The sequence below is a fragment of the Falco naumanni genome, chromosome 2 (genome assembly GCF_017639655.2).
Source record: "Falco naumanni isolate bFalNau1 chromosome 2, bFalNau1.pat, whole genome shotgun sequence".
In the NCBI taxonomy this organism is placed as follows: Eukaryota; Metazoa; Chordata; class Aves; order Falconiformes; family Falconidae; genus Falco; species Falco naumanni.
The window spans coordinates 117,695,973-117,721,047 of record NC_054055.1 but is presented as its reverse complement, the minus strand read 5'-3'; the positions used below and the strand labels follow the sequence as shown (position 1 = coordinate 117,721,047).

The 25,075-nt window shown below is 42.6% G+C and overlaps 1 protein-coding gene across 2 annotated transcripts in view; it reads left to right on the top strand.

Annotated features, from left to right (window-relative positions):
- The window catches only part of EPHA3 (EPH receptor A3), a 231,620-nt gene extending 213,936 nt beyond the window's left edge, over positions 1–17,684 (top strand). For both annotated transcript variants that reach the window (XM_040583035.1, XM_040583034.1), the window contains exons 16-17: positions 13,295–13,450; positions 14,904–17,684. In XM_040583035.1, coding sequence (XP_040438969.1) covers positions 13,295–13,450; positions 14,904–15,009 — 262 coding nt within the window. In that variant the 3' untranslated portion in view covers positions 15,010–17,684. The remainder of the gene's footprint in view (positions 1–13,294; positions 13,451–14,903) is intronic.
- Positions 17,685–25,075: the final 7,391 nt, after the last annotated feature.

Below are 25,075 nucleotides of genomic sequence, written 5' to 3'. Positions count from 1 at the left end.
CCAGGTCCTGGAGGGTGTTTCAGCAGGCAAGACCAGGAGTCTGACAGGAGGCAGGCTTCCTACAGGAGCACAGCAAAACATTCCTCTCGGACCTTTACCTGGACCGCAGCAGGCTGCTCCCCACAGCAATGGAACGGGAAGGCGTGGAAGGGGAACAGAGCGAAGGCAGGGAATTGCTGCATGGGTACCGCAGCCTGCTGGGGGGTGACACGGACCTGGCCTCGCTGGTCCTGGCCCCCGGCACCGCGCTGCACCCTGAGCCGGAGCCTGGCCGCTCTGAGTGCCTCCTGCAGCCGCTGCAGAGACCAGAAAAAGAAAGCAGAGATGAGAGGAGGAAGGCAGCCGTACTAATAGGCTTTGCTTTTAAAAATAGATAATGAAAGAAGACTGCCTGCACAGTAATTATGTTTCAATAAATTAATTGCTGAGCGTTTAACGCATAGTAAACCAGCATGCTTACCAAAGCAATTATTTCTGTTACCTGCCACGTAACAGGCTGCAACAACCCCCCCAAAAAAACTAAAAGTTTTGGAAAAAAACCCCAAAGTGTTTAAACCCTATCTTCTCAGCCAAGCATATTTCTTCCAAATGTCTTGCATGCCAATTTGGCAAATGATTGGTGCAAATAATTATCTTGTAGGGATACACTGCAGCAATCTGCCGAACAGGGGAGTTGGGAATCATGACTGTCATGTGTCGGTTTGGGGATTTGATTGCAGAAACCAGCGCTGCATATTTTGCATTCCAAACAGAAGCAAAATGTTCCCTGTATACTGTCCTTCCAATTAGGGAGTTAAAACACAAAAGAGCTGAAAAAAATGTTGAACCATCATTTTCAGGTACCTGTTCGTAGCCAGTAGAAGCTGATATCCTCTAATGGAGACCAAATTCAGTGCAAGCACTGCCTGCACCAGCCGGATTCTGGGAGGGAGCACCACAGTGCAGCGTTGCTCTCCCCCCTCTCTCTCTTGCTCTCTTTGCTCCTGTTTCATTGTATGCTTTGCTGGCGTGGGCAGCAGAGGCTGCATGTCTGCACCACCAAGCTGTGCTCTCTGCTCGTGGCACAGCGGGGGGAAGGAAGGAGGCTGCTAGCATGGTAGGGAACTCCTCACAGCTGCTTTAGGTGAGCTCTCGGTAAAATGCTCCTCGTGGCAGGTTACTGCTTTGGCTTTGACACGGAGCACGTTTCTGAGGAGGCAAATGTCAAAAGTGAGTTGATTCCCTCCTTTCCAATTACCTTTCCACTGCTCTGTCCTTGCACTCTTTGCATTCCCAAACAGTGCAGTGTCTCCCTCTCTGCAGCTTCTCACTGCCCGGTGCCAGACGGGGGTCTGGGGGTGTCTGGGTTGGGGGTATATGCTCACCAGCATGGGTGAGGCCATGCCCTTTCCCTCTGGGCAGGCATTTGTTGCAGTTCAGGTAACGTGTGATCCGTGATCTCTCCATCTCACTCTCCCCACACCGGTGTCTGCAGACCAACCCAGGCTATCCTTAAAATTGACCACGACCAAGAGATACGTATGACACCATGAAGGGTGCTGGGCAGTCCTACGCAGATTTGGAAATCTGTGCTCACTGCCATGTCACCATTGCCAAAACTGATAATCTCAAACCTCAGACCTGGCCAAGGAGCTGCAGGCAGCTCCACACCTGCAGAGCCTCAGGTCCTGCAGGGAGGCACTTGCAGTAACGTGTGCTCCTTCTGCGGGGGAGCCTGTCTGCTGGAGGGGACGGAGCCTGGGCAGTCCAGCATCACCTTCCGACAGGTGACAGAGAAAAATGAGGAGCCAGACTTCAAATGGGTCTCATGTGCAGAAATATGTAACTGATAGGAAAGGCGGAGAGTCAGGGAAGCTCCTTGGGAAGGAGGCACGCCATCAGATCCCTGCCAGTATCCTGGTACTGTCGGCAGCCAGAGAGGGACAGTGGAGAGGGAAAAGCATCGCTGCAGAAGTAAAGCACTCTGCCACTCGGCCCTGAGGGCTCGGGGCATTACATCGGCTCAAATGACCGCTCTCAGTTGTTATTTGAGGCTGCAGTACTCCTGCAGTACCTCTCCTCATATACCTCATAAGCAATTAATCTAAATTATCGAGGTCCCAGCTCTCTTTTACCCATGCCTGTAGTGCTACTGGAAGAATGCTAAAGCTTTATGCCCACCATATGCTCGTAGGTGTTCAGAATAGACTTGGTCAGGCAGAATGTCTAACCTGCCGATATCTGTTGCAGATGCCAAGCCTGTCTCTTCTTACAGATTTTAGAGCTGCTCTTTGTTTAAAACGGTCACAGCGCTGTCATATCCCATTTAAAAGCACATTGCTGGAGGTGCATAGGATATCCCTGTCCTCCGGTGTGTTACTGTTAACTGACTTTAACCAAAGGATGTGCTTGACCGTACGTCTGATTTTACACCAATAGCTCATAGGAGTATGGGAGAGAAGTCAAAGCCTTCAATTCTGTATTTTCTTTTCAGTTGTCTAACCCTTCTGGCCACTCCCTGGCATCTGATAATTTCCTGGTACCCGAGGGGATGTTTTTACCCTTATTGATCATCTCTCCACAGACCATTCAACGTGCCTGTGAACATTACACTCACAAAAGGTCTTTTGTCACAGCAAATGTCTCATAATACCCTTCCTGGTGTTGTGTTTCATCTCAAATTCACAAGGAAATTCCTTTCCCATTCCTTGTAAAGTACAGGGTATGGCTGATTTCCTTCTTACCTGCCAAAATTCACTTTTTAATCAGGTGGCCACCTTGAGCTCATGCTAACAAGACCTGCACTGGTCTTGGACGCGTGGGTGTTTTGTGTCCTTTAGGCTGCCTGGGGTTACCGAGCTCTCTAAAGGGCTCCAGGAACAGAGCTCAGTGCACAGAAGGTTACACAGGTCATGCAGTTTTCTAAAGCATAACCTCATGATATTTTTATTTAATTTATGTCTTGCTGTTCTTCCCTGTTTTCTGAACATGATGTTCATTTTTATAACAGAGTCCTTAGGTTGTTTGGATATCTTTAGGGTGGAAGTGAGTTCATAGTTCTTCCAGTTTTGATCAAGTGCATTGTTTTTCTTCTTGAGCTTATGGTTTTTTAGTCCACTGTGTATTACTTCACATTTGTGAACATTTAATGCAGATACAAAGCAGATGGAAAGTTTTCTCGACTCAAGCAGGAGAGGCAGAATCACTTCACCCACCTGCTCGCCAGTTGATGATGCTGTGGCCTGAAAGGGCTTATTAGTTGTTGTTACATTTGTATGGCAAAAAAAATAACCCAGGAGTCATGCAACTGGAAATCCTTTGTGTATGCTACAAATCTTAAATGGACATTTCATTTTCTCTTTCTTTCTTTCTTTCTTTCTTTGTATTTTTTTCCACTTATTTATATTCCGGGGGGGGGGGGGGGGGTCTTATTTATATTTCTAATTCTATCTTTTGTGTGTCTGTGTATATGATAACTCTCAAGTTAAATTGTATGTTATCCTTTTATTATATGAATCTTACTCCTACAAAGCCATTTTGAAAAATATATTTAAACTGTAGAGTTTAATTTAAAATATATTTAAAGCATTTCTGCCTCAAAGTGAGTTAAGCTGTTGGAGGATGGTGTGACCTTGAGGTACGAGCATTGTGATATGGGATTCAGGCAACCCAAGCATTATGGCAGCTTTCCTATAGCTGCTGTGTATGTTCACAACTGTGATGTAGGTGTGACTAAAGGCCTTAGTCTTCATGAACCTTTTATAAAACAAGAATAGGCAAATTAATCCACAACCTCTGCTGAGGAAAAAAAAAATGAGGAAAGATTGAAAAATGTTTCTAATTCCAACACATGAATTTTAGAAATTCTGAATTTCTGCCAGGTCTGCAATTGATTTCAAAACTGGCAGGGAATCTACACACACACACATACACACACACACACAAGAAAACAAAACAAAATAAACAAAGCCAAAAAAACCACCCAAAAACAACCCAACCTGTTTCGGTATCTGCTTTTGTTTCTGTGTAACTTTTTGGTAAAGTGAAAGTCCGTGTCAGGTATCACTGCTGTTTTTTCTTTATACTGCAAGCACATAGCTAGGAGGGGAGGAAGGAATTATATTGCAAACTAGGGGAGAAAACTGGAAACCACCTGAGAATTCAGGATATTTCGTTATTAACTGATCTATAACCATTTGTGTGTTTCTAGCTGTACTAATACCTTTATCTAAGTGGAAGAATTTGTCTCATATATCGAATGTAGAAAACAGCAAGCTGATTGTCTTGTAAAAAAGACCGTTATCTTACAAGTTGCTCCGAGCTAACAGCTGACAACTCTGTTGGCTTCTTTGGGTCCTCACAGAAATTGCTACCTATTTTGCATTGCAAAATGAGAGGAGGATCCAGAGGAAGGATATTTTAATGGAACATTTATCGTTCAGTATCTTTATTCTCACTTCGTATCTAACCCAAGCATCTAAGATGGATAGTCATTATCCCATCTTACTGCTTACAGGGAGTTCTGTAAAATTGGCTGGTGATTTCTGTCCACTTATTAATAAGATTCCAGTAGTGTGGTTTCAAACACATTGTGAAACAGTTTTCGGTTTGGAAATGCAAGCCGTGGAATGTTTTGTGAAGTCTGCCGGTCTTAATTTTGTTTTGGAAAATGTCAAAACGTCACCCATTTCAAAAGCAGCTGCCTTACCGGGACTTTTAAAATGATTCTTTGGTTTAACTAACATATCTGTCGCTCTGAAAATTCAAATTACCTTCCTCACAGGAGGATTAATTACCAAGTTTGCCCCAAATCTTTGAAGATGAAGGTGTTCCAGGCTAGCCAGCAGTCGTTAATAGGATTCAGCATCTGTTTCTTCTGGCGTGGAGCTGCCTTTAGCAGGAAATACATGGAAAAGGCAGAGCGTGTTCAGCAAAGGGACCAACCTCCAGTAAGGCCATTGATTTCATAGAGGCAGAATGCAAGGCTGCCTTGCCTGCACTTTATAGACTCCTCTCTCCAAGCACTGCTGGTAGCATCAGCCAGCCAAACTGCTTTCCACTTAGTCCTTGGGTTTAAGGTGCTTTCAAAGAATTAAAAATCTACCTCTGTGTTCTTCTGTATAGAAGCTGTGGAAGCAGTTTTATTTTGTGGTTTCAAGGATTCATTGTAGTCCACTGGACTGCTCCGGAGAGCGTGATAAATGTTGCGTGTTGCAAAAAACACCATAAAAATCTGAATAGATGTGCAGAGTGAAAAGCTGATGGAAAACAGGGGAAACAAACCAGAATTTTAAAGAAATAATGCTGCTTACCAAAATAAAAAGACATTTAAAACTCTATTTTTGCTAATTTCAAAATTAAGACCATTGTGCATGTTAATGATGCACCTTTTCTGTGCATAGGCCTCAACTAAAATTTAACCTCAAATTTCTTGTTTCCTGATACCTCATCAAGCTCAGTCAAGTTGTTCCTGACTTACAACACTGAATATGCAGCTTCTGTTTCATTCAGTTTTAATTCATTCATATAATGAATGACAATTAAAGTACATGGATAACACCTCTTAATTTTTTATTGAAGGCTCTGGATGGACCTGATGTTTGCAAAATGTGTGGTTGCCTCCTTGGAACTCCACTCAGAGGCCTGAGACTGTGTATCCCATACTGTTCTAGAAATTTTGCATCTTCCATTAAATTCTAAGTTCCAGTTCCATGATGAGGAAGCAGCATGCCTGACTATGGGAATAATTATTAAAAAAAAATAAATCATCTATGAACAGTCATGTCATTTTTCTTTAATCCCCCAAATGCATCTTTTTTGCTAATTTATGACCCTATGTAATTTTATTGGGGCGGGGGAAGCATTATTGCTGGATCGTTCTGCAGCATTGGAGGTAGATTTGGTTTCAGGTTTGTTTTATGTTTTAGAAGTTCTCCATTTAAAATACGGGTTCTACCGCTATTGTTATAACTAAGGCTAGAAAAACAAGAAAGCCACTTATTTTCAGAAAAAGCATAGCTGAAATTCTTTTAATATAGTCCAGGAAATTTAGGAGGGTCAGGGTCAGCTGCTCTTTCTGATGAAAATACGAAAGTGTTTGAAATAGCGCATGAATAATTCTTCCTACATTCTTCCCTGTGATAGCAAGTTGTTGACAGCCCTACCCTGATTTTCTTGAATTTGATGCGTTGTTTGAATTATTCACTGGAGTAATTTCCTTGAGCAGCGTTTGGATGACCTGTTATTTGCGGGTAGTTGATTGCAAGTGTTCGCCGCTAAACCTGTGCTTTGTTGTCCATCCTGTGGCACTCTCCCTGGTGTGGAGGGCAATGTTTGCTTTCAAATGTCCAGAGGCATCATTTGCAATTTAAAATTTGAAGTTCGCTTCTCACAAAGTTTGTTTCCACTTAAAAACTGATGATTCAGTAGAAAGTCTCTAGTATGCTGGCTCGGTAGGATATTTATGAAAATTAAACTCAATAGGAGCAGTGAAACAGGTCAAATAAAAAATTCAGACCAATCCATTATGCAGCATAATTCAAGCCCTGTTTTTACAATAATATTTACAACAAAATGACTATTTGCGTTGGCTGAACATTTTGTTGAAAAGTTCCCTTTTTTTGCTATTCGGTCAGATGCTTGACATGTATTGCTGACCTGCTGTAATATTGCTTGTTTGCTTCTCTCTGTTAGGAACTTCCAGGCTGGAGGGCTGAAGGAGGGAGATTTCAGTTTGATTTGGAGCCTCTCAGAGAGGGCTTATGCTTTCTGGTTGTCGAGGCATTACCACAGGGTCCGAACCTGGCCAAACGCTGCATGATGCAAGCCTACATCGAATTTTTAGCCTTGTTCAAAACCCAGCAATGATATAATCCGTGTCCTAAAACAGACCGCTTGCTCTGGAAGAATTCAAATAATGAAAGCCTACAGCGTTAGCTCTCCTTCTGAAGTCTGCTAAACATAAAATAGTGAATTTATGGAGGTGGGGGAGGGGGGGGACACAACACACACTTAACTACAAATCACAAAGGAAAATGGGAGATTGCAGTAAATTATACTCCTTGGTGTCTAATCGTAGTTTGGGTTGTGGGAGGAATCTGGGAGCCAGACTGAGATTTTTCAGGACTTGACTTAGCACGCTAGGGACAGAAAAGCACAATTTCACCTGGCTTTTCCAGCGGTCATTAGTACCATGCCCGGGGCAGCCATTCTTCCTTCAAAGTTAAAAGTTGTTGGGGCTCACCGTTAACAGAGACAGTAAAATATCTATTTGCAGTTTCACACGTCTACTTTGACTCTGCTGGTGAAACTCAGACAAGAATTCACGGCAGAGCGAGCTGGGTGCTGTATAATTTCAAGAGCAATGCAGCCGCGTCAGCGGGTGGCCCCATCGTGAGCGTCTGCTGTTTACTGTGATTCTGAGGGATTTTGTTCTGCTGTTCTCAGCTCGATGTGCTGGGCCCTCGTTAGTGTTAATGGCAATTCTGCACTGGAGAGGCTGAGAAGAGAAACTGAGCCCTCGCCTGACGCTGCGAACGCTGTAGCAAAAGGCTGTAGAAATACACAGTGCGGCCAAATGCGAGATAAGGGGAAGCGGTGCACAGCAAATGGTAGGTGCAAAGAGCCAGAAAAGCATTTAAAGAGCTCTCTGAGGCATTTTTCTCTTCCTCTTGTAAAGAGCCTGTAGATTGTCCTAACAATAATGCCTGGTTGCCGTTAAGGGTCTGCCTCTGGGCCAGCCACGAATCCCAGGCACTGGCCACATGATGTCACTTCTGTGGTTTAGAAGCACGGCTTAAAGCTGTGTGATGACGAAAAGAAACCCACTTCAGCAGCATGCTGGTATTTTTGCCTTCGGTGGTTTAGTGGTGCGAAAAAGTAAATTAAGGAGCATCCATACATTCAGGCATATGTTCTATTATCCCACCAGGATGCTAAAAAGATGTAAGCCCCTTGAAAAGCATGTTCTGAGGGGCAGCTAAAGGAGCAGGGAAGACTGGAGGACATCCTATGGGGCATTGGAAATTTTTATTTGCTCATTATTCTAGAGGTAACGGTGTGGTAAGTTTTTCAGAGCTAGAAAATGAGAAGTCCGGGGTGGTGTTTAGAGAGAGGTATCATTTTGCAGCAGGCCACCAGCCTCACCTGCCCTGGTTATTTGTGCTAGTCCCCTTTATTTCTCCAGCTGTCTTTTGACTTGAAAGAGTAGTCACAACCTGCTTATTCTAAAAGTGTGCAAGTATCGTACGAAGCCCCTTGGGAAAAGCCAATGTGCCACCTTAAGAGGTGAATTGTATTTTGGGGACTAAGTTACAAATTTTGCTAAGAGTACCTTAAAAATAGGCATGAAGAGGTGGAACTCCAAAGATTCTTATCTTTAAGGTCCAGGGATAATCAAGTAAACACAATAACTCTACTTCTCGGCATGTCATTTGTTTACTGGTCTCCTTTTGATAGGCACGTACACTTACGATTCTGCTTGCTGTAGAAGATAAAGCTAAAATTTGCTTTCTATGCCAGCTGCTGGTTTTTGGTTTATTTTTCTCTTGAAATAGGAGATACCCTTCTTGTTAGACTCGAATTCTGTGTTCCAGCTTGCCATAATTGTAGAGCACATAGGATTTGTGTTCAAACCAGGCCTGGCTCCCTCCTAGGGAGCAATTTCACTTTACAAAATCAGCTTATGCTTGCCTAAAATTTGCCAAAGGAAATTACTGTATGCGTTGGGGGTTTTTTTAATGCTTTCCCATTTAAAAGAAACTGACTGTGGAAGGGCAAGCCCAGATTTAAAAACTGAAGGTTGGTTGTGTTGTTTGGAGGAAGGGAAAGAGAGAGGCTGCTGAGCCCGGGATCGTGTGTGCACGATAGCCCCGTGTATTTGCAGAGTACTGCCCTCCATGCAGAAGTGGCAGGACACTTTCCTTTTATTTGTCTCAGTTCCTAGATTTTACAAGTTAATCTATCCCTTTCTCTCCAGACAGCACCCAAGCAGAGAAGAGATTTTTTTATGCTGTACCGGGAAGGGTTCTAATGACGTTTTCTGTGGTTTTTTATCATTACTATACGGTGCAGCAAAAGTTTCCTTGCGTCGTGACAAAAAGCTGAGCTAACGATAACAAACTACAGTGCTCCTCCCTACTGCAGCTAACTCAAAGGTTAATTCCAACTGTTCCCATAATGGGCGCATCCAGAGAAAGCTTTAAGCAACAGGGCGTTTTGTAACTGGCAGCTTGCCGTTAAAATTGTCTCTCTAACCTGAGTCTTGCTGATTTTTTTTTTTTTCAGGGCACCACATGTCAGTAAATACAGCTCTTAGATAGGCACACAATCAGGATCAACAGAGTAGAGTCTTTCCACGACTGTCACAAGATGACACGATGGGGTACAGCATAGTTGTTCAAAACAATAAAGACAGTTCCAAAAAAAAAAGAGGGGAGAGAAGAAAAGACAGAGGGAAATGTTCTGTTTCACTTCCCCTGAGCAAACATGTAATTTCCATGATTTCTTTTTAATGACTCTCTTCTGAAGCTAGTAGGTACTGATTTATGAAAAGCTGTAAAAGATCAGGTGGAACCCTGCAGGACGTCGTTTACAGCTGCATGGATTGCAACCCATCTAATTTGTCTAGTAAAGTGTGAGCTCATGGCGCACATCACCCAGACCATAAATTTCATGTTCAGACCTTCTGTCTAGGGGCTGGGTCAGGGGGAAAAAAAACCCCTTGCCGATGCATGCAGATGCTCTGAAAGCCCAGCTTTCCCTTGGCGCATGCGAGGAGACATCACAGGCTCTTTGCAGTGAGGCAAATTCCTGCTCATTGATAAACTATCCAGATGTCCTCTCTGAGGAGGAAAGTAACTAATTTTTGTTTAGAATCCTACAAGGAGAAAAATGATACTTTACAGTGCTGGTTATGCTGAGGTCACTTGCATTAAAATTAGGTCATATTTTTTGTCCTGATGATACTTTGATCCAAGTAATAAACATAAAAGCTCTTTTGGGCCACTCTAATTCCTAATCCTAGATACCTGTTCTATTTCAAGTTGTTTATACTTTTTTTGTTTTTCATTAGCGATTCTTGAGTCAGGCCTTGTTTTATTAGATTTAAGTTAAAAAGACATACTAGGCTGGAAAAAAAAAATATCTCCATGCTTTATCACTAAGAACACTTCATAAATACTCTTAATAAATGTCTTGGGATTCCAGATGCTATACCCAGAAAACTATAAATAAAAAGCATTGGCTCTTCATGGGACAAACAGTAGTCAGGGAGATGCAGGCTGTGCAGCTACCGAATAAAAGTATCTTGGGCCTGATTATCAAACCTCAGCCTTTAGCCGGAGGGCATTTAAAGCTGGGTCTCATGTAGGTGCTTAAGATCTGGTTTTAGAGAACAGTAACATGAAGTGTGCTCCATCTGCTGCCCTCAGCTCAGTCTTTGTCTCGGTGCGGCCGTGCTGTGCTTTCCCTTCTGCAGTGTTTTGGGGGCAGAGCATGTTTCTGTGGTCTTCTGGCACTTTCCTTCCCACCTGCGGCTCTTCCTGGGGTGTGAAGTCCATAGTTGGTGCCAGTGATCATGATCATTTGCAGCAGTGCCTTGTCCCAGCTGGGAGGGAGGAAGGTCATCAGGCAAAACGTGTCCCACCAGGGAGATCGCTGCTCTGAGAGCTGGTGAAAACTGAGGGTCAGTCTCCAGTGGTGTTATGTCCATCTGTGGGTTTGAAATGAAGATTTTAAAGCACCTAAGGAGGTCTTTAATTGTGGCCTGCAATCCCAGAAGGTAGGAAGATCTTAAAATAATTTTCTGAACCTGAAATAAATCAGCTGATGGATAACAATTGGCAAAACGTCAGCAGCAAAAGCTGCTGTTTAATATGTAGCTGATGCCAAAAGTTAGTTTGGTTTTGGTTTTTCTTTGTTTGTTGTTTCCCCCCCGCCCCTCCCACACCCCACCCCCCCCGAGCTATATTGTTCTTTTGTCCAGAGGTGAAGGGTAAAAGTTTCAGTGTAACTGATGTGATACCTCCCAATTCCAGTGCGAGTGAGATGTACTGCAAGAGTGCGCTATTGTAGTGCTGCTGAGCTTGATGAAACTCAATAAAGACTTGTGTTATGATTGAGAAGTTTTCCTTGGATTTTCTAGGCTCTTTATGAGCTTAATTTCACTGGTATTTAAATACGTTGTTCTCTTTGGCACCTTTACAATCTCCCCCCAGTTGTTTTTTTGTTTTGTTTTTCCAGCGCTCAGAGATGGTTTGGGATTGGGGTGAAGAAGGTGTTTTACAGCCCAAATCAATCAAAGTGACCAGTAGCTCTCACCTACCCGTTACACTGCCTAATCTCTGCCTTTAAATTCCAGTGCTAGCCTAAGCACCCCTCATTTTCCCTTCCTTCCATTGACAAAAGTCACTTCAGACTCCTGCACAGGTGATGTTTCACTGGAGCCACAGGGAAAAAACATTTCTGGGGCAGAAGATAGACTGTAAAGTTGCGCGATAACTGCTTTGAACATCCTCCAGTTCAGTCTGCTGTGCTCAAGAGCAGCACCATCATGGTAGCATCGCTAAGCACAGGCTTGGCTTTAAGCCTGGGATGGACACCCAGAAGGCAGTGAACTGACAATGGAGCATGAATGTTGCTGGGTGGCGGTAAAAAGCTCTCCCGTGTGGACATAACGTTTGTCAGTGGAGCGGAAAAATGCAGAAATAGAGTTGAGGTCTCTAATAACATCTGACTAGGTGAAGAAGTTGTTTTGCTAATTAGCCCTGAGAAAGGTAACTAGAATTAGAAAGATGACTTGTTAGTGGTCAGGGGCTTCTCACACCTCTTAGAACAAGCCAACATGTTAGTGAGGAGGAAGAGCTGAGAACAGGTTCACCGCTCGTGGAGCTGAGTGTCTCCTCCGAGCCGTTTAGCCTGGCAGACCTCTTTTGGAGAGGACAACCCCCCTGCCTGGAAATGCCTCTGTCTCTCCAGGGACTGCAGCCATAGTTCAGAAAACTGGCTGGGCCAACTTGTGTTCCAGTTCGACAGCTAAAATGAGCTGTGGTACAGCCTGACACTAGTCACTTTATGGCAGAGCTGTCATTTATTTTCAGTCTTGATCTCAAGTAAGAAGTTACAGTAGGCTCACAAGACCATGAAAACGAGAGTATTCATACCAGAGAGAACTGAATTTCTGCATCAAAGGGAGGGCAGCCTTTTTTGCCACGTGTCGTATGCGGAGTCAGCTGCAATATATTCCTTCTGTATAGAAAATTAAGTCTTTAATCAACATTTTGAGAATATTTTTTTCTCTATAGCTTATAGGCAGACTTTTGCCTATAGGCAGACTTATGCAGATGGAAAAGGTTTAAATGTGCAAAGAAGCATGAACGTATGTTTTGTTGGATTCATTGTGTTTGTTTTGTTTGTTCCTTACTGGTTTCTTTGTTGTTTTTCAAGTAGAGAACTTGGATGCAAATCATGTCAGTGGAGCATCCTTCAGGAGCATCAAGTTAATGTCAAAGGCAGGAGATTATTTAGTTCTCACTTCTAAATTATTCATACGATATTCTTATGGAAGTTTTAGTCTTAAAGTGAGCATCGATTTTAAATTGGGCATGGCAATTGCATTTTACACTTCGCTAAGTGTTTTTAATAGCAAACATCCTCATTTTTGCCTCTGTGTGCTGCTGTGTGCAAGTTTCATGCAGTTACATTTGTCTCACAAATCCACTTCATGTTTGATATTTAGACTTGATACAATTTTTTTAAAGCCACTGGTGTCTTTATTATTTGTGCTTCTAACTTATGAAGGAACATTTAGGATTTGCCAGTAGACTTCAATACTCGGGATAGCTGATATGTGTAAATTCTACCAACAGGCTCAGCTTGGAGACTAGAACGTGCATCATTTGTGTGTTGTTTGGGACTAGGTGAATCACATAAATATAATCTAAATGAGGCTTGGGTTTGCTTTCACACCTTAAATTGTAAGGTAACAGCACACTAAATGAGTTAGTGATGCTTCCGTGATTTAAACGTGGGCATGAGAAGCTGGTGCTCTTAAGCAAGATGGTTACATGGCGTTCGTTAGAGCTGCCAGTGTGTGTGTGTGTGCAGTGGCCGCAGCAGCAGAGAACATCCACAGGCGAACAGAAAAGCCCCGTCTAGCCTGGAAGCTTCTACAATACCAACACTAAGTTTAGCATAAATAAATCCATACCAAATAAATCCGTACATCTCTCTGCTCCCTAACTTTCAGCACATTCTTTTCATTCTTTTTTTTTTTTTTTTTTTTTTTTTTTTTTTTTTTTTTTTTTTTAAATTTCAGGCCATCAAACCTTCTCCTGGACCAAAGTAACATTGACATTTCAGCCTTCCGCACAACAGGTGACTGGCTCAATGGTTTTCGGACAGGACAGTGCAAGGAGATTTTCACAGGCGTGGAGTACAGCTCCTGTGATACAATAGCCAAGATTTCTACAGAGTAAGTTTGAATTGACTACAGCTCTTCGTCATTAGTTGTGGCTGGAGGTACATGTTTAAACATAAGCATGAGAATAGCGTTTTTATACGGAGTTTCCTGTTTTTAGCTAAAATATTCTTGCATTAAAAGAGACAAACTTAAATATTTGTTGCAGCTGCAATACACGTGCAAAACCTAGGGGCTCTGGTGACTGTGTGAAGGCCACAGTCCCGTAGCTTTTTCTTGCTAATAACAAGGAAATTCCAAATTTCTTCTGACACAGTAGCACCGTGCATCATCTGGTACACCAGCATCACTTTCTTTCACTCACAGTTTAGGAGTTTCTCTGTTGATTCTTTATATTTTGCCTTTTATATGGTGGTTTCCCCACAGCTGGCACACGTGCCGATTTTCCTTTATTGCCAATCCCATATTTTATCAAACCAGGGGAGACAGAGCCAGCTCGTTGTAGCTGCTTTCCTCCTACATGATAATGATTGTTGAGGGGCTGAACTGCCTCCTGCCTCCAGTTTTGACATTTAAATTAAATTAAGTGAAAACCACTAAACTTGGAAGTTTATGACTCGCAAGTGTATTACGTTCTAACAGAGTCCGTCTTTGTTCTAGTGATAAGGAAGAGGAGGATAATCTTTTCTTTGCACCTGGAAAGGCAGCAAATACAGTTAGGAACTTATAGCCAAAGGGAATGGTGGTTCCCTGTTGGGCTAGCCAAACACATGACAAGCTACCAAGAAGTAAGCAGCAGCTGCGATACTGACAATTAAACACATCAATGCCGTTAATTAGTGTATTATTGCAACTATAAAAAGGCTGCTAATGGCTTTTTATAACAATTACCCTTTGGGGACAGTGCAGCAGTCCTCTAGGAATGCCCAATTTCCTGTGAGCCGCTGGTTAATTAGCCCTTCACCCGCGTTACACCACTTCTGTGTTGCAGGGAACAAAGGAACCGGAGGAGAAGTGGGGGAGGAGCGGGGTGGGTGCGGGCAGCTTGGCCGCGTAGCCGCTACTCTCAGGGCACCAGGGTTCAGGCGCCCGTTCAGGGGGATCAGCCCCTCGGAGGGGGCTGTCAGCGCTGCAGGAAAGGCCATCAGGCTGGTAGGGGGTGGGGGGCTAGAGAGGCTCACATTCGCTGCTGGCCCAGGAGTGAGCCCCTGGCCCCTAAAGCCCAGCGCACGTACGGCCAGAGAACACTGTTGCGTTGTCTTTTCTTCCAGGTAGGCAAACACAACGAGGCTCCAGGAGTTTTTACTCTCTTTTGTGGCCTCTTGCTGTTTTCGTACAGCAGCGCTCAGCACTTTTCCTGCTGGCTGGTGTTCCAGCAGTATCACTGTACCTGGAGGCTCCTCCAATGCAGCATTAGAAGATGAGCCAGTTGATTTGCTCACATCGGTGCTGGGAAACACAGAGACAGTATGCTTGCTCACCCCATGCCTCTTCTCTTTTTTTCCAGTGACATGAAGAAAGTTGGCGTTACAGTTGTGGGGCCTCAAAAGAAGATTGTTAGCAGTATCAAAGCTCTAGAAACTCATACAAAGAACAGCCCTGTTCCTGTGTAAGGTACCAAAATGATGTTGCTCAGGAGAGAGAAAAAGAGAAAAGTTGCGTCACAGGTCAAAAGTGATGGCTGATAAACGGCAGAATTTAAAGGAGCTCTTTGCAACAGTTGGGAAACATAGTGGTTGAAATTTTGAACCCACTAAGACACTCAAATATTGAGTATAAATGCCTTAAAAATAGGAGCGAACTTGTTTTCTATCTGTTAATCCTAAAGGGTGGGTGCTCTTGACTGACTGTTAACGCAGATAGTAAATTTCAAAGGAGAAAAAAAAAAAAGGTAAAAAATCCTTCCAAGTAAAAACCAGTGATACTAAAACCTAGAGCCATTTGAATATTAAGTGACTGAATAACACAGAAAACCCATGGACATAAAAGCTGTGTATTTGATCTATACAGCAAACAAGAAGAAAGAAAGACTTGCAGTATTTTTATACAGAAGAGATCTGTAACAGGTATTTTATTTCTTTAAAAGCAAGGGAAATAGAGGACTATACCTCACAACCTGTCTGACCATATTTACTATAATGTCGTTGTAACATGCTATTTCAGCTTCAGAAAGGAACACAGAAATTAAGTTTGTAGTGACTTTGAGTTAGCTGACAAAAGATTTTTGCCATTATGTTAGCTTCCCTAATTGTCTTCATTTAAGTAGAAACAAGTCTTATTTTTAGAAGACTTATTTATTTCTTTTTTTTTTCCCATTATTGTTTATATTTATGCTTAAATACCTTAACCTGGCTGTATTATTGCCAAGTGCCAAATATTATCAAAACTTCATTGGTTCAACCTGAGAAATTGTCTGAGGGTCAATTACTAGACGATTTTATACTCATAACATCGTGTAAGAAATACAGAAGGAAAGAAAGATGGTCTTTTTCCCAGCTCTGACACTACAAAAAGCATCTGGACTCGTTGAGATTCCTTCCATTTGCTGTGAGTGGTATTTTAAGCTGGCCCTGAGTTTTGGCAGAGGTGCGTGGGTATCTAGACCAGTATCTGCCCTGGGCCAGCACATCAGTCTCATGTACTTCCCGAAGGCCTGCTTTGCTGTCAAAATCAGGATCACTGGTCTCAGGTGGCGTTCAGGTGGGAGATTTGCCTAGCAAACATTTAAAAAAAAAAAAAAAAAAGAGTCAGGGTTGCATCCTGCATTGACTGAGGATGCTCTTTGGGTTCACTGGGGAGCGGTCCATGCCTGGCTGCGGTCTGGCCAGCTCTGCTCCCACTGGTGGGAGCTGGGAGGTGCAGGACCCTGTGGGCAGCTGCGGGTCCTTGCGCTGAGATATGGTCACTTGCAGCCAAGGATAAGTAGTTTAAAAGGATGATTTTTTAAGCTGTGAAATGGGGCTTTAGTATGTAATTTTACCTAAGTCTGAGATAGAAGAGCTCTGTCCAGGTGGTGACCTCCTGCAGGGGACTCGAGCTTTTGGCACAGGTTCCTTATGGCACCTGTTCCTTGAAAGAAAGCAGAGAGGAGCTGATCTTTAGGAGAGTGGTCACATTTCCCAGGGGAAACAGGAGCCTGGAAGGTAGAATTTGGGAGCCCCCTCATCTTCAGCATCTTTCCAATAACCAACTCTTAAGCCGTTGCTCTGGAGCACGTCAGCCCCGGTTCTGAGCAGACACAACTTGCTCTGAAAACAAGTGGTTTGCTTGCGCTGTGTACCGGTGAGCTTCTGAAGGCTCTAGAGGTGATGCCAGGCACGCAGACATCAGGCTTTGGGTGCTAGTGGAAACCACTCTGACTCCCAACCTGCCATGCTGGCATCGAACCCTGATTCCGATGGATAAAAGGGAATCCCTCAAAGTCCCAGACTGCGCGGGAGGCAGGTGACTTTATGGCACCCTGCCTTTCCCTGGGTGTGCAAAAGCAGGTAGAACTACTTGTGCTTTCTTTCTTGTATTTGGATTTATGAAGCTCCTTGTAGCGTAGGGCACGTAAGGGAAGAATCAGGTCCTAAGATTTGTGTGGCTGAATCGGCTTTTAAATTGTTCTTTATGGGTCCAGGAATTATATTTATCACGCATTGCTAAATAGAAGCAGAATTAGAGTCTTTCATGAGTGCTGGCAGTGAGCATGCTGTAAAGGACTGGATTTGAAACACACTCACAGGGTAGTAATTAGTAATATTTTCTGAAAGAAAAATGAATGCGTTTTAAAGTAAGTTGAAATAAAAAAGTAAAAATGGAAGAAAATGAGAACAAAGCGAGAACAAAGCACTTAAGATGTAAAGAACACTTCTCTTTATCTGCCACAATCTCTCGTGAAAAGCAGCATGCTGAATAGAAAAGCTGTGTTTTCCGTTGCTCTTGGTTCGTTCGGAATCTTTTCTTCAGTTTGAGATTGCTCTAAATCAGACGTTGTTAGTGAACGTAAGTCACCAAAATCCATCTGCAGACATTAGCTGTGTGGGGACGGCTTTTTATAACATATTCCTCGTGACATTTCTCTTCAGCTTCATCCTGCTGCTGGAGCGTAGGGGCGAGGGGCTGGGGTGGGGGGAAGACATTGGTGAAATGCTTCTGAAAACACAGAACCAGTTCGTAGAGTTTTAGATGACGACTGAAAACTTTGCACCAACCACCCTCAATTTTCTCTTAGTATCCTGTCATGTTCCTTGCCCACTGTTTGAGCATGCTCGGCCTAACAGATTAAATCTCACTGATGCTTGGGGAAAAAAAAAAAAAAAAAGAAAAAAAAAAAGAAACTCGATTTTGCTTTTCTTTGCTATTGATTTTGCTTTTCTTTGCTATTAGGAATATAGGAATTTAAAAATACGTTTAGTTTTCTCTCGCTGTCAAAAGTTGATTTGTACTGTAAGTGGCCTCTGTTGCAAGCATCCTATACTCCCTGTCCCCGTGTACATATGTATACATAGCAGTGTACAATTCTTCATTGTGGAGTAGAGATACTAGAATTCGTGTGGCCATCTTCCTGTACAGGACTTGCATCGGTTATTGACATCCAGCAAAATGCAACTACTCATCAAATGACATGCCGTATTATTGGGTTTGTATCTTTAAATATAGTTTCCATTTTATTTATTTCTGTTAACGTATCTAGTTTTGTGCTGTTACTTAGCATTCAATAAGCAATGTATAGATGTGATTTGATTGGCAATATGTATTTACTTTAACTTGTATTTCAAAGCATTACTTACTCATTTAGATTATATATTGTGCAATTGTAGATGGCCTCTTACTAATGTAAAATGATTTGTAGTGGAAACATTTATATTTTTATAATAAACATAATGAAAGTATTTTTTACATACTGGAATACTGAGGTGATTGCTTGGAGGACAAAGTAAATTTATTTGATTAGAGAAGTGTGATAAAATTGTAATTAAATATGGATAAATTCTGAGTGTTAAAGCATGGGTTCGGAGTGAAAGCTAGATATTACCTATATTATCTATTCAAAGAAACAAGTACTACAGGTTTTAGGCAGACCAACGTTTGTGCTAAACTGACTGACACCAGTCAAAGACTTTTACTTTCTCTGTGGATACAGGAAAACATCGTCTCCTACGGCCTGCCTATGGGACATCGAAAAAGCTGTCATTTATTTAGTTGTGTCAAGTATTTCCAAACTTTTGCTTTTTTTCCTCCCTTGCCAGTGGACCTCTTTTCATCTTATTACTATGTTGAATCCAGTAAAAGATGTACTTTTCAACAAAATAAAAAAGCCCACCGCTTACTGTAATTTAACCCCATGATTATTTCTTGCCTCTGAGTATCTCTGTTAGATAATATTTCGCTCCTGTTTTGTTATGTCCCTACCGAGTTGTTTCTGTATGCTTCGCTGAAATGCAGTGTCTCTGAAAATACCAATATACAACACAACTTTGCATCTCAGGAATTACCTGCCTAGAAAAACAGGAGAGGTTTGAATGTTCGCCAGCTACTTGAGGAGTGAAGTTACAGGATCTGTCTGTACCAAAAAGAATTTTGCATGCTTTTGTATATTACTGTGCTTACTGGTACAAAACAATGAATGATATACCTGTCCTGGAGTCTGCAGGTTGATAAATTTTATGGACGTGGTTGTAGCATACTTTTTTTAATTATTATTATTTAATTTTTTTGTCTTGGTATCGTCCATAAAAAGGGGAATCGCCAGAAAGAGCTACCCAGAACAGGACTTAACATTAAATGCCAACAGCTGGACTGAAATCCACTTGTTCTTTGTAACATCCCGCTGTGCTGCAGTGGGGATGTATGGTGCCGTTCTAACTTCTGATGAGTGGGTTTCGGTGCTGTAACTGGAAGGACAGGGAAGCAGCTATGCTGGTCTGATCTATGCAGTATGCAAACTACACTGGCAATCGGTTTCACTTCGGCAGTTCTGGTACACTGACTCCTACCTGTCCCTTTAGCCTTATTGGTACCTTGTATTGGCTTTATATCCCGAAGGGCACAGTGGATATTAATGCTTTTATAACTTACATCTATTGTAAAAAGGTATTAATACTCACAGCCAGTTTTGGGACGGCAGTAGGATGCATTCACCTGAAGAGCAGCAGAGCAAGCAAATGCCTTGCAGGCCACCACCATGTCTCAGCTCAAATCTGGAGGGATAAATTGAGGATAATCAGTTCCACAAATTCGGATATGTTTGGGGGTTTGTTTGGTTTGTTTGGATTTTTTCTTTTTTCTTGTAGTAATGTCCAAGTGACTTTTTCCTACCTTGCATTCCTTCTTAAGGACGATACCCAGACCCAGATATCTATACCGGTAAAAGCCTTAGCAGTGCCAAGTGGAAGCAGACAGGTAGTTCTGCTGTCTCAGACATGCTGCTCCTGTTAATTCAGACAAATATCCATATTATTGACTTCCCTTCATTTTCTGAGCCACTATAACTCCAGAGATCCTTTCCAAACTATCACTTGGACACATACACAGCCTGGTCAGTTATTTCCTGTTTCTATGTGTGAACTCATTTCCTTTTTCAGTCCTCAGTCCAAATCTGTGTCTTTCTTACTGAATTTTACTTTCCTAATTTAAAAATGTTTCTCCTGGAAATATTTCTGCCAGCCTTGATTCATTCAGACATATAAATGTGCACATGCTCAGCATCCCGGTTACTAATGCAAACGGTGAACAGCATGAAAAATGAAGGACAGGCTTCTCTCAGCTTCCTTGTTATGCTTTTCAGATGGCCGGAGAACCTCTGATAAATGAAGAGCACTAGGCACACAAGATTTGTTCGCCTTGCTCTGCTTTCACATTACAGTGATTCCATAATAACCCATATTTCCCCAGTTAGCTCATCAGAATGTCAGGTGGGACAGCACCAGAAGTCTTACTAAAGACAAGATAAATCACATCTACTACTTTTTAGATTATCCTGTCACTGAAATAAATTAGACGAGTTTGACATGATTTGTTTATTCTTGACGAATCTTAGTTGGTTTCTAAAGACCTTGTAATCCTCCAGCTGCTTAGAAATGTATTGTGTGATATATACACACACACACATATATATAAAAAAAAATATCTTTCTGGGTATTTGAGATTAGCATACCTAGTCCGTAATTGCCTGGCTCTGCTTTTTTCCCCGTTGGAAAGCTCAGGATGATCTTTGCTCTTTCCTAGTTGCCTGGACTCCATGACTTCTCCAAGAGAATAGCCAGTGGCTACCCTTGGGCTAGTCTCTTACGTGGCTGTGGTAAATCTCACAAACTCTGCAAACCTGAGTGCATCAATCACTTGTTCTGACTCCTGGGATCCCTAATTGTAAAATAAAAATAAAATACACATGGACAAATGTTTTTACTGCATGTCCAGGTTTTCAGCTTATGTCTTGAACTTTTGCGAGCAAGCAGCTACTAAAAGTCAGTGTTAAAGAAGCATGGAGTAATATCTGTCTGGTTAGCAAATTTCATTATTTGTTTTTAATTAGATTGAACAACTGAGGTTCAGCACTGCTGTGTGACTTTGAAGTTGATGATAAGGTCAAGCATCCTACAAAGGTAGTCGAGGTCCACTGTCTGGGATTGTTAGAAATCTTTTAATTCTCCCTGCTGCTATCTACATAAAGGGGGAAATATCCTTTATCTATGCTCCTTTTCTATCCAGTTTATCCTAATATTATTAGAAAGCTCAATTTTTAAATCTCTTCAGTAAAGCGAGCCACTTGAATGTACTCACCGTGGATTTGTAATTAATACTGAGTTTAGTTTCCAGACCTCTCGAAAGTTTATGTTTGCAAGAGAGTGTGAAATAACCAGAGCTTTATGTTCTTAATATGTGGGGATTTAGGGAAGCAGATGCTGAGCTTGTGTCTGAACCGAATCATCGCTAAGCCATGACATGTAGCAGCAACAGTAAAACGCATCTGAGCATCAAACATCAGACGTGAGGTCTCAGACATCCGTAGAGATAATATATAGATATAATATATATATAACAAATATTATAGATCCTTCCTAGAGGAAACTGTGCTGTAGCTGTACAGTGAGGCTGCTTCGCCATGGGCAAAGCATGCGTGCCACGACGGCGCTCCCCTTCCGTGTCTCACCGAGGCAATGCCTGCCTTGGGGGGGGCTCTGCTCCTTGCCCCAGAAGAGGGCACAGGTCCCACCCCAGCCCTCCCCACGGGCCGGGATCTCTCCTCCTGGCACAAGGCCCACGAGGACAAAACCCAAAACCCACGCGTTTAGTCTCGCTGAGTTCGTGTGAGCACAGGGTGTAACATTTAGTCTTAAAGAGCTGAACTGAACTGGAGCCAGAAAAAACATACATATGCTAACGACTATTTGTGGGAATGAAAACCAAAATGGAGCTCTGGTAGCTTTGTGCTAGAGTCTGACCAGGGGATTCCAATAAGCATCCCTGAGGCTGATTTTCCTGCCATCCCTCTCCCCACCCAGCAGAAACCAGTCCTTGGGTATAGTCAAATTGCTTAAAACGATTTATTCTCGCAGGGTTGTTCACTCTTTTCCCTTTCATTGCTCTGAGAGCTCCCATCTTTCCTCATGCAGTTCAACAGGCCCCCAAATTAGGCTCAAACTACAAAAGTTTGGTGTGTCACAGCCCCCCCTCGCTCCTGCAGGCTCCCCTGGTACCTGCCAGCCGCTGCTGCGCCCACCGAGCATCGCCATGAGCTGCCCTCCTGTGCTGGTGAGAGTGGGTCCCCATCCATGGGGGCTGGTGGCCCAACCTCCTGGAGAACCCCAAATTCAGAATGGGAGGTGACTACAGCAATATTTGGGGTCAGAGCAGTATTTCTTCCATAGTTGCACTGTCAACTGCTCCTCTTGCTGCACTCTCCACTTCTGATCTCTCGCCACAGACGTTTGACTATGTGGGGTCCCACCAGACGTTCAGATTTGCCTGTGATTTTTTTCCTTATAAATCACGTTCACTGTAGCCATTTCCTTCCACTTAGGATTTAGAGTGGTAGAATAATAATTTTAGCTAGAGAATGATATCATTTTAATAGAAACAGATGATGCTTAAAAGAAAACCAAAAGGAAAAAAATAAAAAAAAACCCAACCACACACAAAACAAAACAAAACAAAACAAAAAAACCAAAAAAAACCCCAACCAACCAACCAACCAACCCTTAACAAAATCCACCAAAAATCCAGGTTGCTGAAGCGGTAGTGCCTCTCTAGCTCGTAATTTGCACCGTGAACATGCATCCCACACACAAACAGGCAAAGTCAGGGTCCTGGGTGTTCTCCCCACCTTTTCTGCAGTATCTGGGTGCTTTTTGCACAGCTAGCTCGACGTTTGCTAGCAGGTTTGGTAACTGCTAAACCATGCAGCTTTTCCTCAGACTAGTTGTCAGCTAATCAGCCATAATGATTCCCTGCTTTTAGTGTGGCCCTTTAAAGTTGCATCACCTTTTATGATTTCACTATTTTGAATCTCTTTCCTTCACTTTCATAAAGTTTGGGTTTGGTTTGGTTTGGTTTGTTTTGGGGGGGGGGGGGGGGGGGGGGGGGCTTTAGTGGAGGACTAATCCACAATTCCCAGTTGTATATACTTAAAAAAAAAAAAAGTTATGCCTCATTAGCTGAGTTAATACTTGCCTAATTGTAATAGCAAAGCAATAAAATTCAATCCCTGCAACAATGGGATACTGTAACTTCCTTTCCTCCAACTGATGGGGCGCTGGGCTACCTGCCAGGGAAGTCAAAAGGAAATAGGAAACAATACGGACAAATAAAATCTCTTTCTGAGGTTTAGGTATAGATATTTTCCTGGGGTTTTTTTGGTCGGTTTTAAAAATTTCTGTCATTACTTGATTCGTTTTTCTTTCTCTCTGTTCCCAAATTTCATTCTGTCATTGTGCATGTGGGGTTTTGGGGAGAGGAGGTGTCGACCCACAGTAAGATTCTTTTTATCTCTTCCTCATATATAAACTATCCCCTTCATACCAGGTTCCACAGTTTTATTTTTTTGAAAATAAAAAGCATATCAAAGACACCGAAAAATGGACTATATAAAGAACTGTAACTAAGTCAGAGAGATAATTAGATTCCTTCAAACAAAAATAAAATAATATAAAACCAAACAGTGAGGTCACATTGAGGTAAACCTCTGTCCGTGGCAGCAGCCAACCATTATAACAGCTTTATAGATGTTTATAGATGCTTATGCTGCCAGCGGGGCAGGTAAGCGGCCCCATCCCCAGGCAGGAGGAATACACAGGGCTGGAAAACTCGAGACCTTTGATAGTCTTCACATCCCAAACTAGAAAGTCTTCCTTCTCCCTCCTCCTGCGGTTTCTATTCAATATAGGCTTTGCCGAATGAGTACCATAGCTGGCTAAGCTACGCGTTTGGACTGGAAAAAAAAGGTATTTATGAGCACCCACATGCTAACCAGGTCCTCCATGCTGCTAGTGCTCAAGCGGATGGTTGCCCATCGCTGGATGGTGATGTAGGTTTAACTGCATAGACCAGGGTCTGTGATCTCAGCTGTGGGTTTGGATGTAGAGTACAGAAACACTATGAAATCAAGTAGCTCTTTAGCTTAGTCTCTTCGGCTGGCACAGTACCTCCTGCTGTTTACTTTTTAAGCACTCTCAGTCTGAGGTGAGAGTGCTTTTTTTGGGGCAAAGCTGTGAAACGTGTCTGATGGGATGTATCTCATCTGCTTTTAACTATGGCAAGACCACCAAAAAAAACAAACCACCACCCTTTTCCCCCAGTCTACCTGTTTCAACAGCACACCAGTTTTCACTGGTATCTGTTAGGTGCCTTTTCAGAGGAACCTCTCTGCCAGGATTGCTTCCTTGGCCCAAATCTTTATGTTTATTATATGCAATCACTAGCTGTTCTACAGCCTCCTAATGAGACCGTATAATGATCTTGGCTATAGTCTTGAGTTGCCAAGTGCTTGCTAGGGGAGTGCTGAAATTACGGTTTAAATATTTTGTTACTCTCAAAAGAGAGGTCTTGTGGGTTGTAGTAGATACTGCTCCACAAGAAGGGATGTTGTTTCAAAAAAAAAAAAAAAAAAAAATTAAAAAAACAGAACAAAAGTTTTCCACCTTGTGAGAAACTAGTGAAACAATCCACTTGGGAAATTTTCTCCTCCTCGTCCTGGACTTACTGTAACAACCTGAAATCCATATCAGACACTTTCGTAGTCAGCGTCCTCAGTATCCCTACAGTATCCTGCCTCAACAGGCACAGAGCCCAGTGAATCCATGGTCAAAAAATGTCTTTGCAGCTTGCTGGAAAGGAAACTTCCAAACCCGATTACTGCTATTCTATCATTTTATCAACAGATATGACTTCTTTCTCCAAGCAGCAGTTCTTGTCACACTGCAAAACACACTGAGGCGGCTACGATAGGGCTGGCTGGCTGCAAATGGTCTGAGTTACCGTGATACTGAAATTATAATTTTTTAGATATTTAACCAATTTAAATGACGTGGGCTTGAATCACCAGACACCCAAAATGCATTTGATGTTTTAGGCTAAATATTAGCCCTGTATCTTGAGGGAGCAATTGCCACTACGACGCTGAGAAAAATTACATCTTCCAGAATGAAAGAATCTGAAAAAGCGCAGGAGAGTTGTCAGAAGTTTCACCTACAGTTT